Source organism: Panthera onca (genome assembly GCF_046562875.1).
Source record: "Panthera onca isolate mPanOnc1 chromosome E1 unlocalized genomic scaffold, mPanOnc1 haplotype 2 h2.Chr16_ul_12, whole genome shotgun sequence".
Lineage (NCBI taxonomy): Eukaryota > Metazoa > Chordata > Mammalia > Carnivora > Felidae > Panthera > Panthera onca.
Genome location: NW_027675811.1, coordinates 469,695 through 488,217, shown reverse-complemented (window position 1 = coordinate 488,217; position 18,523 = coordinate 469,695). Strand labels below are relative to the sequence as shown.

Sequence of the window (18,523 nt, the reverse complement as noted above, 5' to 3'; positions counted from 1 at the left end):
GTGATTTGATAGCCATAGAAATCTTGTGTTTAAATACCGGCTCCATCATAGTTACAGGTGTGGGAGCCTGGGTGATCCATCTAGGGCAGGGGTGAAGCTTTCCACCTTGTTTAGGGGTCTACGATTCCATGAAGAGGCAACAAGTGCCACTTTAGAACCATAAAAACACCAAGAAAACAGGAGCATGGTCCACATTAAGAAAGATCGTAGGGGGGCGCCTGGGTGGCGCAGTCGGTTAAGCATCCGACTTCAGCCAGGTCACGATCTCGCGGTCTGTGAGTTCGAGCCCCGCGTCGGGCTCTGGGCTGATGCCTCGGAGCCTGGAGCCTGTTTCCGATTCTGTGTCTCCCTCTCTCTCTGCCCCTCCCCCGTTCATGCTCTGTCTCTCTCTGTCCCAAAAATAAATAAAAAACGTTGAAAAAAAAAAAATTCAAAAAAAAAAAAAAGATCCTAGGGGCACCTGGGCGGCTCAGTCAGTTAAGCATCTGACTCTTGATTTCAGCTCAGGTCATGATCTCACGGTTTTTGAGTTTGAGCTCCGTATCTGGCTCTGTGCTGACAGTGTGGAGCCTGCTTGAGATTCTCTCTCTCTCTCTCTCTCTCTCTCTCTCTCTCTCTCTCCCTCTCTCTGCCCCTCCTCTGCTCATGCTCACTCTCCCTTTCAAAATAAATAAAATAAACGTTATTTATTTAAAAATATCTTTTTAATGTTTATTTTTGAGAGAGAGAGAGAGAGAGAGAGAGACAAAGTATGAGGAGGGGGGAGGGGCAGAGAGAGAGGAAGACACAGAATCCGAAGCAGGCTCCAGGCTCTGAGCTGTCAGCACAGAGCCTGATGCAGGGCTCAAACCCACGAGCCGTGAGATCATGACCTGAGCTGAAATAGGACGCTTAACTGACTGAGCCACCCAGGCGCCCCTAAAATAAATAAATAAACTTTAAAAAGAAAGAAAGAAAAAAGGAAAGATCCTTGACCTGGCAGTCAGAGGCAGATGTTAGTCTCAGCTCTGTTGGTCAACAGCTGGGTCACTACAGACATTTCACTTAACCTCACTGAGCTTAATTTCCTCATCTGTTAAACGGAACGAATACTTCCTGACCTACAGCACAGGAGTTGGGGGGCGGGGGGATTACTCTGAGGGCAGGACTTGCTTTTTTTTTTCATTCTTGCATCCTCAACACTTGGCTTGGTTCCTGACACATGTAAGTATTCCGTTAAGGTCTGTTACATAAATCAATTATAAAATACATATATGTAAAATCCTTTGGAAAGATAAAGACAGTTCTGTCATAGTATAAGCATGTCAAAATTACCTATGTGTTTTGGAAAAGGATTGGGAGGGAATACAGAAAACCTGGTTTGAACTGTTAGCTGATAGGATTATGGATAAATATTTTACTGTTTTATTTTTATCTTAGCCCAAACAGTTCATGTTAATGTTCTTTGAAAAGTCGAATGTTCTTTTTTTTTTAAAAAAAAAAATTTTTTTTTTTTAATGTTTATGTATTTTTGAGACAGAGAGAGACAGAGCATGAACGGGGGAGGGTCAGAGAGAGAGGGAGACACAGAATCTGAAACAGGCTCCAGGCTCTGAGCGGTCAGCACAGGGCCCGACGCGGGGCTCGAACTCACGGACCGTGAGATCATGACCTGAGCCGAAGTCGGACGCTCCATCAACTGAGCCACCCAGGAGCCCCTGTTTTTTTTTTTTTTTTTCTTTATAACAGCTTTAATGAGACACAATTTACATTGCCTAAAATTCACTCATTTAAACTATACAGTTCAGTGATTTTTGGTATGTTCACAGAATAGTGAAACTACAGCCACTACCTAATTTTAGGACATTTTCATTGTCTCAAAAAGGAACACTGTGCCCATGAGCAGTCACTCCTCTCTAGTCCCCTCTCCCTCAACCCCTAGCAACTACTAATCTACTTTCTGTCTTTATGGATTTGCCAATTCTGGACATTTTGTGTAAATGAAGTCATACAGTATGCAGTCTTTTGATGTTAGACATCTTTTCATATGACTTATGGGTCATATACTTCTTTTATTGTTTGCTTATTTGACTGGAGAGAGAGAGAGAGAGAGAGAGAGAGAGGCAAAGAGAGAGGAGGACAGAGGATTCAAAGTGGGCTAGGGAGTGACAGCAGCAAACTCCCAAATCGTGAGATCATGACCTGAGCCAAATGGACGCTCAACCGTCTGAGGCACCCAGGCCACCCTAATGCCCTCTTTTCTTTTTTTTAATGTTTATTTATTTTTGAGAGACAGAGAGAGACAGCATGGGAGGGAGAGGGCAGAGAGAGAGAGGGAGACCCAGAATATGAAGCAGCCTCCAGGCACTGAGCTGGCAGCACAGAGCCCGATGCGGGCCTCCAGCCCATGAGCCGTGAGATCATGACCTGAGCCGAAGTCGGATGCTCAACCGACTGAGCCACCCAGCTGCCCCTTCTTTTAATGTTTACTTATTTTTGAGAGAGAGAGAGAGAGAGAGAGAGAGAGAGGGAGAGAGAGGGAGAGAGAGAGAGAGAATGTGCATACATGTATGTGCCTGTGGGGGAGGGGGCAGAGACAGAGCGGACCGAGGATCCAAAGCAGGCTCTGCTCTGACAGCAGAGAGCCCAATGCAGGGCTTGACCTCACAAACTGCAAGACCATGAGCCGCTTACGATCATGACGCTTAACCGTGTGAGCCACCCAGGCGCCCCATATGTATGACTTCCTTTGAGAAATCCTTGGTCTTCAGGCAGCCCCTATTAAAATCCGTTGTTTTTTATCAATTCCCATTCTATCACCAATAAGATGTTCTAGAAAGGGCAGGGTCTCCTCAGAGCCTGCTTCTGCTATAACTCTTTCTCAGCCCGAAGCCTCGCTTTCCAGACAGTACTCATTCATTTCAAAGTGAGGAAGACCAATGACATGGCTGTCCCGTGCCCCCTTCCCCACCCTTGAGCCTCTCCGACTGCCTACCGGGATGGCAGCCCGGGGGTCCAGTCCATTCTCCACCACCGAGAGCATTTCCGCTCACACTGCAGCTCCCTCGGAGAATCACATGACACCTGCAGAGACAGACGGCGCGGCCAGATGAGCAGGTTCCAGCTCACCACCCCCAGCCAATTCTCCCCCTCCCCCCAGCAGGCAGCGGGTCAGCCCATCTTCCTCAAACTGCAATGCAAAGGCCTCTGAATTCAAAAGTAAAAGCCAAGAGTGGATTTTAAGGAAGGAAACAAGGGAAGAGAAGAAATCTGAGGGCTCGAATCTCAGGAGGTGGGGAATCCTATGTGCCGTGGGTGGGTCCACCCTAATCAGGGCATGGAGAGGCCTCTGTATGCCACACCAAACGCTGGCACAAAAAAGCAGGGAATGAGGGGCCGATTTGGATACAGAACTAAGGGTGCGAGGGGGATGCTGCCGCTGGAGGTGCCAAGAGCCCACGTGGACCAGGAAGCAGGGGCTCACAATTCACATTCGGAGCCTCTGACTCCTGTGCCAGCCCGATGTCTGCCAGCTCGGCAGGGACAAGCACAACTGAAGGAAGTTTCCAAAGGGAGGGCCTCTTGCTACATAGCTGCTTCCCCTCCAGGCACGAGGGTCCAGCTGGAGCAGCACAGGGACACGCCTAAAGGGAAACAACACGGGTTCGAATCTCAATTTGCCACTAACCACTTAGGCATGCTAGGTGGGGCACCACGGCAGACGTCTCAAACGGAGGTTATGAATGTGGAAAACGCCCAGCACAGTGCCTGACGGTACTAAGGATAAATGGTATCTATTACCCCGGTTGGATGTGGCCAAGCCTTATAGGCAAAGGCCACTGTCTGAATGAGTCCGCTCAACTACCTGAAGTCAGTACACAGGTAAATCCCTCAGGGCACTGGCTTCCCCCCCACCCCCCCGGGGGTGGCTTAGGTGGGGGGGGGGGGGGGGGGCTCAACCTGAGCCTCGGGGGGTGGCTGTTGGCTCGCCTGGACCGCCCCAGCCACTTGGACGGACCAGGATTGGGCAGGCACATTCCCATCTAAACAGATCTCTAGTGACCACGCTGCCGAGCATGGAGGGACACCAAAAAATAGGTCATCGCTGTCTCTGTTCTCAAAAACCTATGGCCCAAAGAAGTTATCAAATGGAGGCATGATGAATGGATTTTGTACTGTTTACACACATTGCTTCATTCATTCCTTGTAACCACCCTAGGCGAGCTCTTTTATTATCCAGATAAATCAAAGCTGACCCAGGTCAGGGAACTTCCCAAGATCCCAGGGCTGATCAGTGGCGGGCTCTACCACCTTCGGCCAGGATGACATCCACCCTTCTGGAAGAGGCGGGTGTGAGCTAGGGCTAAGGGGTGGCTGGGGAGGGGGCAGGGAAGTCTTGGGAGGAGGGCTCTCCAGCTGGGGGCCCAGGTGGCGGGATGCAAGGGAGCATCAGGGTTGAGTCTGGCAGGAAAGGTTTACAGGCGAACAGTGAGGCATGGAGAACGGCAGGGTGGCCCTAAATGATGAAAGACGCTCTGATTCAAGCCCTGGCCTCTGGATCCGGCAGAGGGTGAACAGGACCCAGCGCCGACCTTCCTAAGTAAGGACATGCAAAGGCAGATAGGTGTGTGGAGGACGGCCCCCACGAAACCAGCTCTGGTCAGCGCACAACAGACTGACAGGAGGAACACTAGCCCCTGGCCACAGCCCATCAGACTGTCTCTCCCTCCACCACTTTCCCAGCTCCTACCCACTGGGAATCCTCAGGACCCTTCGCTGGAGACCAGCTCCATGCTCTGGCCACCAGGGCACCGGGAGAAGGGGACATACTATAGAGTCGGTCCTGAAACCGTGCCTGATCCTAGAGGCTGGGTTTCTTCAAGGCTACCCTACGCAGCCCTGCAGGCCACGTTCAGGCTCGCTGGCTTTGAGACCCTGGCATCCAATCCCCTCTGGCAATTCCGGGGGCCTGCCCTTCTAGACAGAGCCTCAAGCCCTAAAACTGCCCTTCCCTCAGCCGGCCTCAAGGCTTGGGCCTCAGCAATCTGAAGAGGAAGACCATTGAGGCCTCATCAACTAATTCACTGAATATAATATTCACTGGAGGGAGGGAGGCTTATCATTAAGTGGGTGCTCTGGCCAAGTCAGGGTCTGCTGAAAAAACAAAGTAAACTGACACTGAGGTCAGAGCAGGGCCAGACAAGAGACAACTGTGACCTAAAACAGTGTCGGGAACGTCACAAAAGGACAACAGTGCAGAGAAACCTAGAAGAATTGCCACTTGACAATTCACAAAACAGAACTGAGACGTGGGGGTCAGGCCAAAGTTCCGGGCACATCTTTCCTTGCAGGAAGCCAAAGCTCCCTACATAGGCCTGTCGGTTCTAGAACGCCTCAGGAAGGCAGGAAATGGCTCAGAGGCAGGACCACGACCATCTACGATGTGAGATCTCTGGGCTCTGGGTCTCCTGACTGCTAGGTCAGCACTCCAGCAGGCTCCTTGGGTGAGCCAGACCCCCATCTACCATGCTATGGGACTGGTTTCACTTTCTATCTTCAGAGCTGTCTTCACTGACACCAAGAAGCAAACGAAAGAGGGGTGGGTCTTCAGGAGACCCAGAAGAAAGAGAGCAAGTAGAGAGTTCAAACATCCCTGATACAGTGGAGCAGAAAAGGTGAGTGCCGTGTGCCTTTAGGAAACTCTTAAGTCACCCTTCGTCTACCTCTGCCCCTCTGTATTGGTTCACTCTGGCACAGGATCTCATTCTCTATCCTCATTTAATTCTTAAAACAATCCTGTGAGAGAAGGATGAGTATCCCTCATTCACAGAAGAGAAAACTGAGGCTCAGTAGAAACATGCCTCAGGTGAGGGACAGAATTTTCTCATTCCAAGCTCTGTGCCTTTCGTCAGTTCATACTGTCCCAGGTCCTTGGTTCAAAGAGTTTCAGGCAAACTTATTATTCACAGACTCTTCAGAAGCTCCACCTTATCAAAGAAGGCCTAACACTGACAAGAAACAATCTTGCCCATCAGATCTGTGGCCCCAACTAGCTGACCACAGGTCCTTTCCATGGCAGCCAGGTTTCCGAGCTGTCCCTCCTCAAATGTTCCAACACACAGGAAGGAATCGTTGGGGTTGATTCTCTTCGTGATACTGCCTGGCCTTCTATAAACATCCAATTTCACTTCCTCCAGAGACTAAGGAAGAACGAAAAGAGGAGAAGGACTCAGATGAGACTTACATTAGAAGAAGAAATGGATAACCTGGCTTCACCACTTTCGAAACACTCCGTTCATCAGTAAACAGCAACCTCTTCTTCTTAGAGACTTCCCCGCCATCCGCGACAGCCTCGTCTCTACGGCCTGACTCCGATCCTGCACCTGGCTATGCACGACAACAGGCCGGTGTTTAAGCCCTCCAGCTGCTGTACCAGGTGATGAGTCAGGGTTTTCAGCTGGAAACAAATGACAAAGTTATCTTCTGATTCAGAAAGACAGCTGATACTTCAGACATGTGAGTGCTGAGTAAACAGCACCTCCTTCTACCTGAAGAAAGTTGGATTTCTAGACAAGAGCCCTGTGGGGGGTGGGATGGGTGTGGGGGGGGGGGGGAGTGGGTAGGGCGACAAAGCAACTGAATATCAGCTGGAGGGCAAGCAACTTCTAGCTCGTGATTCCCAGTCCAAAGGCTAGTGGGTGAGGCCAGAAATGTGAGGTCTAGGAACACTGGGTATCTTTCTTTCCTCCCTCCCTCCTTCCATCCAACAACACCCATCTCTCCCATATTCTTGTCCCAGATCCCTTAAGATTCTGGCAAGGACCAAACTCTGAGTGAATGAAAGCAGGACCTTTGCCTGACTCATTCACCATTGTCTTTCTAATGCTTCAAACAGTGCACGGCACACAGTGGTGCTCACAAAATACTTGCTGAATGAACAGATGAGTAAAATAAAAAGGCTCAGACCGTTTCAGACTGTAAGAAGTTGAGGTATACAACTTCTCAGTGGTGGGGTCACTGCAGAACTCCTTCCATTACACCAAGCTGCCAACAGGCTGAAACCCTTCAGAGATCACACCTTAACGGAAGGGGATATTGAAGGTAAAAGGACATCCGATTCTCAAAGGCGTGAGACTATAAATGCAAGCAAACACAAGGGGTCTTCTTTGGGGTCCTTTACAATGGCTGTCAAGTGGCCAATCCTTTGGAGTTTGGTCACCAGAACTTAGAGGGGATGTGCACCCCCAAATCCCAGGAGATTATAAATGTTAACCATGGAGCCTGGGTGCCTCAAGAATGTCTAGCTACTCTGAGATAACTTGACTCTCTGTGTTCATGGGTAATCAAAATGGTCAAAACTCAATGATCCAGCACCTGCAAAAAGAGGAAGCAATTCAACAGCCTCCACGGAGGCCTCGGCGTCCCCAGGATCCACTCATCTCTACTCTTCACAACATGTAACGTCACCTCTGGCACATTCGGTAGCGGGACTAATCTACAACCAGTTCTGGCCAGGAGGAGCACTGGGTGAGGGTCCTTTCTGAGCGGCAGGGCAATGCACATGGACATGATTCTGTGCCCACAGCCAACCCCACACAGTGGAACCGCTTGAGTTTCTCCAGATCGTCACCCAAAAGGAAGTGATAAGCTTCCACTGCCCCAGCTGAATGAGTAGCTCCCTCACCTTCCAGGTATTTGGATGATACCTATCATTCCAGCAGCCAACGCGAGTAATGTAATATGGATGCCAGGAATACAATCCTTAAGGACAGGTACAGGGGGCCTGACATCCAGGAAAAGCACTTGACCCACGGGAGAAGGATCTCTACTCCTCCACACTTACTTACCATCTGAGGCCCTGCCTCAATTGAGGTGTTCGGCAAGTGCCTGGCTCTGAGAAAGCAGGTGGGGTTGGCAGGGGACTGCACTAGGTTCTCAGATCAAATGGGGACCACATCAAGGGAAGAGTGGGCACAGAGCTGGGATGAAGAGTTGAAATGGGGATAGGAAGACGTCAATCTAACAAGATTGGGTAGGGGTGGTGGGAACTAGGGCAGCAAGAGTTGGGGGGTGGTTTAGCAAAGACTCAGGAATGAAGTGTCCTCAGGCTGGCTGGGGATGGAAAGAAAGTATGCGGTGGGCTTGGAAGTTAGGGGTTGAGTGGGTGAGGGCAAGAAGATACATACAAGACTTGAGATAGGGCTGAGATCAGAGTTATCAAGAAGAGGGGGGTAAGCGCAATAGGGCATCTACTGTAGTGGTAGGTATTAAATGAGTGGGGGGAGGTGGGTGTTTTGGCTGAGCAGACCTTGGGGGGCTGAGCAGGGGGGCTGGGATAAGAAAGCTGAGCCTGAAAAGGGGTAAGCCAGAAAGACGGGGAGGGGGAGGGGGGGCTCGAGGAGGTTTGCGTGGAGCACTGGGATTGCCAAAGGGGTTGAGGGGTGAGAAGGAGATGCGTTAGAGGGAGGCGGAGGGAAGTGGCTGTCCTAGGGGTTGGAAGTGGGCTACCGTGGGGTCGAGTGTGGCTGCACTTACGCAAGACCAGTGGTGAAGGGGTGAGGGTAAGGGCTGGGCTCGGGTCACGGGTGGAGAAGAGGAAGGGGACGGGTCAGCACTGGCTGTTTGGGCTGAAGGCTCGGGTCCGAGTGGGGTAGGGTGCGGGGCTCAGGCCGGGCAGGGAAAAGGCTCTGAAGCAGGACAGTTTCAAAGCAACCAAGGGTTTGCGATCACGGACAGGGCTGGTGACCCATCGCCCGTTCTCGTCTCGGCCCCGCCGTCCCCTTCTCACCCTCCTCGCCCTCTGACCCCTAACTCACCAGAGGGAGCGGGGAGGGGGCGCGGGGCACTCCTGGCCACTGCAGCCCCTAAGCCTCCGACCAGGCGCTGCGGCCTCCGGGCCAGGGACAACAGGAAACGGCGCTCGCGGCGCCTGACGCCATCACGTTGGTTCGGCGTCCGGCCCCGCCCCCGGACCGCGGAGCCCAGCGCAGGGCCGGCGGAGCCTCGGGGCGGGGCCAGCGCTCAGGAAAGCCCAAGTTCCCAGCTCCAGAGCAGGTGAGTGATCTGGGAGGCTGGGGACTCTGCGACCCGAGATGCGCACGAAGAGGCGAGGCCACCAGGCTAGCCCACCAGTGTCGGGCGGAACGTGTCCTACTGCCCGCCCCCAGCAGTGTCTGCGTCTCACTAGATCCCGGCCGCCTTCTGGGTTCACGACCTTGCCTGGGCACAGCACTATCTACCGTGCTGTCTACGGAGGCTGTCTGTTGGCCTCCTGCCCGGAAGGTTCCCACTTGTAAAATCGGACCAATAACGTCTACCCTAGTTTTGCCTCCCTGAGGGCATCAGTGCAGTTGGTGCTTCCCGCCTGGTGGTTCTCAGGACAAGCATACAGGTTTTGATCACCCCTATCACCAAGGGAGCACCTTTAGGTACCCGTCAGCCCCCAGGCATGAAGCTTAAGGTTCTGGTTATTCTCATCTAGCCAGGAAGTTGTTTGTTTCCTTTACTTGGTAGAGTTGACATTTCTCTTTCACATGGACCCAGAACAAAAGGTCAAGAGTGTGTGTTGGTGGGGGTGGGGACAGATGTCTTGTGCTTTGGACACTTCATACCTGCAGGCTCAGGTCAAGTGGGATCTTAGGGCCTGAGTGTGGGGTGAGTACTGGGGTGGAGAGGTACTGCTACCTGCAGGTCCAGGGGGACTTTGGGGGTGTCTACAGGGCTGGTCTGGGAACGGGACAGTTCTTGGAAGAAAGCTCCACTGATCTGGGCCAGGCTCTCCATCAGCCTTTCTGGGAAGGGGAGAAGAAGGGGTCCCAGTGCCTGTTTCCATTTATAAAACCAGCTGTTGGAGATGTGGCACCTGAGTGTGTGCGGGCTGCCTCTTCAATAATTCTGTCTCTAGGAGCGAGAACCACCTCTCCTCGATTTTAGACTAGATGAATCTGAGTACATTTAGTATGGTTAACAGTTGAACAGAAAGTTAGAAATAAGGACACGGAGGGATGCCTGGGTGGCTCGGTCGGTTAAGTGTCTGACTTCGGCTCAGGTCACAATCTCACAGTTGTGAGTTCCAGCCCTGCATTGGGCTCTGCGCTGACCGTGCAGAGCCTGCTTGGGATTCTCTCTCTCTCTCTCTCTCTCTCTCTCTCTCTCTGCCCCTCCCTCGCTTGTGCTCTCCCTCTCCAAAGTAAATAAACGTTAAAGATAAATAAATAAGGACACAGAAGCAAAGCATTATCTTAGCGTTAAACAACTTGGAAAGTAAGGAATTTACTGGGAAATCCAGTTTCCTGGGCAAAAGGATAGTGTTTCTGGTTATAATTATAGCACATCAAGAGCATCAGTGTCTTGATACAAGCATGCCCTCCCCCAGATGGAGCCAGCAACATTCCTCAGTTCTTCCAATGAATTTTTGCGCAGCCGCTGTCTGCAAAAGCTGTGGGAACCCCGCATGGTAATCTCTTATCTATCTTTTCAGGAGCCCCTGTCTCCTGGTCTTCTCTTACTTCTCAGGCCTCTCGGCCCCTCTGCAAAGTCTACGGGCTTGTCCTCCTCTCTCCATCTTACTCTGGCGCACATTTCCACCATTCGTGGGCCACGAGTCCACCAGGTAATCTGAGGCCGGAAAAAAAAATCTCCCATTACCCTGTTATTTGAGCAATAATAAAGGTACGTGCAAAGTGCCATGGTGCCAGGGAAGAGGCCTTGAAGGTTATCCTGGCGGAAGCAACTTTTATCTGAGCCTTCCGGGTGGACACAGGAAAGGGCAATGCCTGCGAAGAGACTGGTAGAGAAACGGCCGGTGGGTAGGAATGCAGACTGAGCTCAGGGGAGGGTGCACGGAGAGGTGGAGAGGAAGCTAGGAAGTAAGGCTAGAGTAAGGGGAGGGGGCTTAGAATGGAAGGGGGAGATAAAGACAGATTGGGCAATGGGGAAAGGGAGGAGGCACAGACAGAGCTGGAGGCCAGTGCAGGAAGGGCTCAGACGCTCACAAAGGCACTGGTCTGTCAGATTTCAAGCACTACGCATAGTCATTCAAAGCCAGGCAGGAGGACTGCAGGCATCTGAATTTCTCGGGGGTCTAAGGTGTAGATTCCTGAACCCCGCCCCTGCCCTGGAGAGTCACTCTGGGATGAGGTCCAAGTATTTAGCCTTGACCCAAACCTTTTCTGTCTCTTGCCCTACCACCCGTGGATCTGAAGGGTGAGAAAATGTGAGAATCTCTCCTTAACCTAGGAGCTGAAGGGCAAGGGATTTAACAGGTGTGGAAAATAGAGGCTCCTATTTGCCAGATAGGAATTTTGATTTATCCTTAGCAACCACCCTGAAGGTAAGCACCATTGTTATCCCCATGGCATAGATGATAAAACAGGCTTAAGAGAGGTTAAGGAACTTGGGGGCCCAAGGCCATACAACTCATAATTACTACAGGTGGGATCCTCACCCAGCTCTGATTCTAGCTGGAGAACTAGCATAATTCAGTGGCCGAGCAAGTGGGCTTTGGAGCCGGGAATGCTTAGGTTTGAATACCGGCTCTACCCCATACTGTTTTCTAGGCCTTCCCTAAGACAGCGCAGGGCCCAGCACAACCCAGCAAGTGTGGGCCTGAGACCACTGCCACAGTCAGTGGTTTTCATAGGCCCCTCGAGATGGCACCAGAGATAGAAACTTCTAAGTTTGATTGGTGGTTAGAAAAGAGAAGTAAATCACAACACGCTGAGGCCCCTCTGCCTCAGGCAGAGGGGCCAGAGTGTGTGACTTCCGGGAAGTTCCCCAAACTATCTGAGCCTCAGTTCCTCATCTGTAAATTGGGGAAAATATCAGTTGCCATGAGGATTAAATAAGATAATATCCTCAGGACGGTTTCTGGTCTGAAGTAAGCACTTGAGGATAACTAGCTATATTATTATTATTATTATTATTATTGTTACAGTTTTGGCTAATTCGTACCTACCCAGTTCAGTCAGATCTCCGTTTTCTAACTGGTCTTTGAGCACTGGAGTGAGAGCCTCTCTTGTTTGAACCCCAGATGTATGCTTACTTGGTCTCTGACCGAAATCATCTAAGCAGAACTAATGCCACCATTTCTTTTGAAACCGGAATAGGTAATGTTCTCATGGCTTCTGTTGCAGGAAGCTGGTTCTTCCCACTCTCTTTAAAAAATGGATTTAAAGGGTTCGTAAAAATTATGTGTCAATTCTATCTCAATAAAGTTGGACACAAATACAGCTTTGAGGTGCCGTTGACAAAAGAATGGACTCTTTAAGCCTCCCAAATGTTATCACACATAGTTTACAGTTCAAATAGTACGAAATGAAGTGGTGAGGAAACAGAATGACCCGCAGCAGCTTCTTGCCTCGACCATCCCCACCCTCCTGGGCCAGCTCGCCAGTCCTCGGTCCTCCTTACCTCTCGCTGGATCTTCTGGTGCTTATCTCCACCTATCTTGTGTTTCTAGCTCTTAATTCTTCCATTTAAAAGAGTTTTTTAATTTTTTTTTTTTTTTTGAAAGAGAGAGAAGGAGAGAGAGAATCCCAAGCAGGCTCTGCGCTGTCAACACAAAGTCCGATGCGGGGCTCGAACCCACGAACCGTGAAATCGTGACCTGAGCTGACGTCAGACGCTCAACCGACTGAGCCACCCAGGTGCTCTGATTCACCCATTTTAGACGCTATCTGTGGACTTCCTAGCAACACAGGCAAGGAGTTAGGTCTTTAACACCCCCCACCCATTCCATTCTTGGGGTTTAGTTTTGTCACTCTTGCCCCATGATTGATAGTGGTTGCAGAATTGTGACTAGGTAAGCATTGTTCACCGCAGAGCTTGCTCATGTAGTCCGATGGCACTCGTTTCTGTCCCCTGACCCCCCGGGGTTTAATTTCTTCTCCTTCTCTTTCTGTGCTGCCCGCCACGATCACTCCTCCACTCCGCTCCAGTGCTCTGGCATGACAGTTAGTGCCGTTTCCCTCGGCTACCTCCTTGACCTGTCATACGCTGCTGTCCTGGAACCTTCCTTCGCTGCTTCCTGGGCTGGGGTTTTCCTGGCTCCCTTCTCTTCTTGCTTTCTTTACTCTCTCTCTTAATCTGCAGTTAAGAATCCCTTTCTAATATTAAAAAATAGAATGGTCTTCGGACCTGCTCGTGATCGTAGGGATCCTTTCGATATCTATTAATTGGGACAAAAAATACAGAAAGACCAAAAGTTACTATGAAGGCACTCCTGCTCTTAAGTGAATTTGTGTTTTACTCACAATAGCATCTATGAACGTGTGAAAGCCTGTTCAAAGTTTAGGCTTAGGGTTAGTTCAATCTAGCCTCAATGTCTGGTCTTCCATTTGTCACCTCGCCCCCTCAACTTGCCGTGAGACAACCCCCTCTCTTGACTTTCTATTCAGTTCCTGTGCCCTAGCAGAGACTTAAGTACTGGTTTAAGGCCCACCTTGCAGGTGCACGCTGACCATGGCTGGCCAATCAGGGTCTCCTCCTGCCAGATACAGGGTCCAAGCAGACCAATCAGAGGCTTTTTGAAGACTGGCTTTCCTTTATGAGGCTTGCTCAACCTCAGTGGAGAGTTGGAGTTACTAAGGACTATCTTTGCAGTCTTGGGGCATCCATCCTGTGGCCTGAAGCCGTCATGGAGGAAAGCACAACTGAGGGATAGTTGGGGAGAGAATGACGTTTGAGCGCTAGATGCGGCCAGCTTGAAGATCTTAGGCTTCCCGGTTATGTGAGCCGATACACCGTATGACATTTTTGGCTTAAGCATATTTTAGTTGGATTTCTTTCACTGGGAGCATAAAGAGCGGCGACTGATATCCTGTCTTTGTGAACTTGGGCAGGTTATACAAGCGGTGCGTACAGACTTGGACCGTGACAACGCAGCTCCCACTAGGTCCCCTATGGCTGCCCTGTTATCAGCCTGAGCCTGAGACAGCTTGACATTGAATAGCCCGTTTTAGGGACTGGAGGAAACGACTTACCATGAGTCACTGCCCTAAAATATGCTTTCTACCCACATGCCCGGTGCCTGGAATTCTGTGGTGATGGTGGCATTCGTCAGGGTTAACCATGGCTCTCTTCAAACGGTTCTCCTTTGGAGTGTGAAGTCTGCGATATTTAACTTGTAGAAGTCCTTTCTTCTGGAGGTCCCTCTGGCAGGCAGTGGATCCAGGATGCGGTGTAGACAGACCTAGGTACACATCTCAGTTCCCAATGGCACAGTCCCTTTGCAGCTTTGCGGGCAAACCCCTAGCACTGTGTGCTGACCTTTAGGAGGTCAGTCTGTATCACATAAGGAATCCGACGCAGAGAGTGAAGAAATGGTCTCAGATTCACCCAGTAATCTCCCTGAGTCAGCCCTGAGGGCAGGGCCTGGCCCTAGGCGTTGGGAAGAGGAAGGAGATGTGATTCTTGTCTTGTCAGGGCTCCTGACCTGATAGAGAACTGCGGTTGAGTCTTCACATGGACGGACGCTGTCTTTCACTCTGCGCCATTCGTAGGTGACGCCTAGAAGAGCAGGGCCACCGTGTTGTAGCCTCTGACCCAGGACTCTGTCACATTCTGGGAGAGAGAATTATGGGCCCTCCCCGCATCCCCGCTCCTGCTGTGTCTCCTCGTGGCCACAGTGTACTTTCCCATCCCCTGGCTTGGGGCTGGGGGCTGGTTCCGTGCTTAGGCTCGAAGAGGCCCGATGGCTCTTTTGCTTGCTCTCTTACGCTTCTCTTGGGTAGCCGCTGCCTCTTCAGCCTGGGTCCCGGCAGCAACACAGGGAGAAAAGACCAGCAGTGAGAAGCAGCGCCGATCCAGCCAGCAGGGCATTAAAGTACAGCGGTAACGGCCAACCTGTGAGAATCGGTTTCCCAGCCTCCTCTGAGTTTTGAGGATGGTCTATTAGTTAGCACTGTTGTGGCAAAAGATAACAGATACATGGATTCCCTCCGTTATCAGGTTACGTACAGGTTCAGCTGCTGCAGTAGAGACCCAACACAACAGTGGTTAAGTGATTTTTTTTAATTCTTTTTTTTTAATCCTTTTTTTCGGGGGGCGGGGGGGAGAGTGCAAGCGGGGGAGGGGCAGAGAGAGTGGGGCAGAGGATCCAAAGCGGGCTCTGTGCTGACAGGCTGACAGCACAGAACCCGATGTGGGACTCAAACTCACGAACCCCGAGATCGTGACCTGAGCTGAAGTTGGATGCTTAACCGACTGAGCCACCCAGGCGCCCTTTAATTCCTTTGTTTTTAAATGTTTATTTATTTTTGAGACAGAGACAGAGATTGAGTGGGGGAAGGGCAGAGGGAGACACAGAGTCTGAAGCGGGCTCCAGGCTCCGAGCCGTCAGCACAGAGCCCGATGTGGGGCTTGAACCCACGAACGGTGAGATCCTGACCTGAGCCGAAGTCGGACACCTAACCGACTGAGCCATCCAGGCGCCCCAACAGTGGGTTAAATTAAAAAACAGCTTCTTGGGGGCACCCGGGTGGCTCAGTCGGTCAGGTGTCTGACTTTGGCTCAGGTCACGATCTTGCCGTTCATGGGTTCGAGCCCCATGTCGGGATGTGTGCGGACGGCTCAGAGCCTGGAGCCTGCTTCACGTTCTGTGTCTCCCTCTCTCTCTGCCCCTCCCCTGCTCATGCTCTGTCTCTGTCTCTCAAAAATAAGTAAACATTGAAAAGAAATTTTTTTAAGAAGCAGCTTCTTGATCTCTCATATGATAATCCGGTTAAGTACTGGATCTGGGGCTGGTTCGGTGGCTCTTATGTCAGGGAGCCAGGCTCCTTCTGTTTTCCTGCTCTACCACCCTGGGGTGTAGCCCTCATCCAGACGAGGCCTTTGTACCGTTGAAATCTTCATTTCCTCCACAGTGTGGCGCCAGACCGCTCTCTGCCGCTGCCCTGGAAACACACGCAGCCTAAGCACCATTCCTGCCTCTGCTCTGGGCCTCGGGACTTTTCTTCTTCTTGAATGAGTGTGCTCCCGCCCCCCAGCTGGTGCTCCACGCCATCCCCCAGGTCTCAACAACATACCCCCACCAGGACCACAGGAGCCAGAGCTGGTCGTGCCTGGTGGTCCTCAGGACTGAGAGGCCCTGACCTCCGTGGGGGCAGGAGCCGGCCAGCATGACCAGTCGGGACTCCCAGGTTAAGAATCCAGTTGAGCCTCCTGGTCATCCTCAATCTGCTCTGCCCTTCGTCTCCCACCCCCAAATCCCTGCCGACCTCCAGCCCTGAAGAAGCCGGAGAACCTCTGCTTCCCCCACCTCCCCGTCCGCCTTGTCCTACTTCAGTCGTTTGGTGAGCATAAAAAGGCCTGTCAAAGTGGTCCCTCTGTTTGGGGGATGGGCTCAGGAGGGGTGGGCATGTGGGTTCGGAGGGTGACAGATTCTTTCTCCAAATGCTCCTCCGAGCCCTCTTCTTGATTCGACCTTGCTTGGCCTGTGAAGGCGAACAAACACGGACGTGGTTGCTGGCAGCTCGTGGCCGCATCCCTAGTAGGACCCTAGCCTCCCTTAAAGTGCCTGCCTGCAAAACTCCCGGCTGTCTAAAGGATTGGCTGCTGAGTCCAGCCAACGCCTGAAGATCGGGCCCCTGTCTCCCAGCTTCTGTGAGAGGGCAGGAGCTTAACTTTGAGAAGTGTCAGCAAAGCCAGATGGGTCTCATATGGGCCAGCGTCCCTTCCTGCTTTTTGTCATCTTTCACTTCTGATTATAGAGCCCCCCACTCATTCCCTTCCCTAGTCCCTCATTCTCCCTGTGAAATACCCCATCACCTCTGTAATAATCCCAGTCGGGTGCCTGCTCACGATGAACCCTTTCCCCTACGGCACTGCAATACTATGTTACTGACTGAAATCTGTCTGGATTACTTTAAGTAGTGTCTGCTTTTGTTTGTTTTCATCAGGGGAGGTGTGCAGGATCAGCCTTTTAATTTTTTTATTTTTAATATTTATTTTTGAGAGAGAGGCAGGGTGCAAGCAGGGGGGTGGGGGAGGGGCAGAGAGCGAGTTAGACACAGACTCCAAAGCGGGCTCCAGGCTCCGCGCTGTCAGCACAGAGCCCGACGTGGGGCTCAAACCCAAGAACCGTGAGATCATGACCTGAGCCGAAGTCGGTCGCTCAACTGACTGAACCACCCAGGTGCCCCAACAGCCTTTGAAATTAAATTATTTTCAGGATCAGCTTTTTAAGTAAGCATCCCAGGGATGTTTGCGTATAGAGGTCCAAAGGCTGTATTTTGAGAAAACATGTTTCCCTGTGGAGATCTTTTCTCTGGCAGCCCTTTTGAATGGGGGCTATGTTTTCTCAGATACTGCATTGCCAATAGTCCATCCAGCTTTAATTCCAGTGAGAACGTTCCAGAGATGAAACTAAGAATCAACTCCAGGCGCTTCTCCAGTCACCTCTGGGGATGAGTGTATGTCGTCAGCATCCAGCGCCTCACCTGCTGCCCAGCTAGAATGACACCTTTCAGGGTTTCCGACTTAGAAACACGACCACCAGGTTACTCCACGTGGACACCACCCCCCTTTTACAAAGCCTTTGAACACCCCCCCATCAGGAGGGGTTTGCTGGATGATGTTGGTTGGCTCTTGACACCCATTTCTAGCCCCTTCTTTGCAGGTCCTGGAAACCCACGAACCATCGTTGACAGATTCCCTCGACAGCAGAATTGTGCCAATAAAGCGTACCTGTGTGAAATTTGGAAGGCGGAGGTGGAAGGAGGTGGAAGCCATGCTTTTCTCCTCTGTAGCAGCAGACATGCGGGCCGAATGTTGGAGTCCATACTCCCCACCAGTCAGGCTTGGGGCCATGGGGCTGTAGTGACCCCGGCAGTGGCTTCCCGAAGTTTCCTGACCGAGTGGCAGCAGCAGCTTTGAATCTATGGAGAGCAACTGTGGTAAAGTAACCTGAGAGCTAGTGGTGCGATTCCCCCCTGGCCCTGACCTTCACCACCGCGAGCCCCACCAGTGGTGAGCACCAATTGCTTGTATGACCTTTGTGTGTGTGTGTGTGTTTGCAATATCTAGAATGGTTTGTTTTCCTGGCTATGGTAGTTTTAAAATATGTTCACAAAACTGACGGTTGATGGGGGGTGGGAGGGAGGGGAGGGTTGGGGATGGGTATTGCGCCTGGGTGGCTCAGTTGGTTGAGCGTCTGACTTTGGCTCAGGTCATGGTCTCACCATTCATGGCTTCGGGCCCCGCATTGGGCTCTGTGCTGACAGCTCAGAGCCTGGAGCCTGCTTCAGATTCTGTGTCTCCCTCTCTCTCTTGTTCTCTCTTCAAAATAAACATTAAAAAAGATGTTTTTTGAGGAATAAATGTTTATTGTTGTTTTTAAAAAATTTTTTTAAATGTTTATTTTGGAGAGAGAAAGAGACAGAGACATAGAGTGCGAGTGGAGGGGTGGCAGAGAGGGTCATAATCTCGTGGTTGGTTCATGGGTTCGAGACCCGCATCGGGCTCTGTGCTGACAGCTCAGAGCCTGGAGCCTGCTTCATATTCTGTGTCTCCCTCTCTCTCTGCCCGCATGCTCTGTCTCTCTCTC

At 51.3% G+C, this 18,523-nt stretch overlaps 1 protein-coding gene and 1 long non-coding RNA gene across 8 annotated transcripts in view; one reads left to right on the top strand and one right to left on the bottom strand.

The window, feature by feature from the left end:
- LOC144615349 (pleckstrin homology domain-containing family M member 1-like) overlaps positions 1 to 8,932 on the bottom strand; it is a 20,470-nt gene extending 11,538 nt beyond the window's left edge. For 2 of the 4 annotated variants that reach the window (XM_078442283.2, XM_078442286.2), the window contains exons 1-2: positions 6,224 to 6,312; positions 2,975 to 3,063 (exon numbers count right to left, since the gene is read on the bottom strand). In XM_078442283.2, the coding sequence (XP_078298409.1) occupies positions 2,975 to 3,022 (48 nt within the window). In that variant the 5' untranslated portion in view covers positions 3,023 to 3,063; positions 6,224 to 6,312. Of the gene's footprint in view, positions 1 to 2,974; positions 3,064 to 3,463; positions 3,646 to 6,223; positions 6,313 to 8,795 lie in introns of those variants that run through there. The other 2 variants (XM_078442284.2, XM_078442285.2) reach the window with 2 other exon arrangements.
- LOC144615351 (uncharacterized) lies at positions 7,545 to 18,523 on the top strand. 4 transcript variants are annotated; one of them, XR_013553759.2, is made up of 4 exons: positions 8,974 to 9,033; positions 12,494 to 12,626; positions 15,843 to 16,271; positions 17,597 to 18,523. It is a non-coding gene; the product is annotated as an uncharacterized LOC144615351 (long non-coding RNA). The 4 variants fall into 4 exon arrangements; XR_014137144.1 differs by lacking the exons at positions 8,974 to 9,033; positions 12,494 to 12,626 and adding an exon at positions 7,545 to 7,670; XR_014137143.1 differs by lacking the exons at positions 8,974 to 9,033; positions 12,494 to 12,626 and adding an exon at positions 12,633 to 14,975.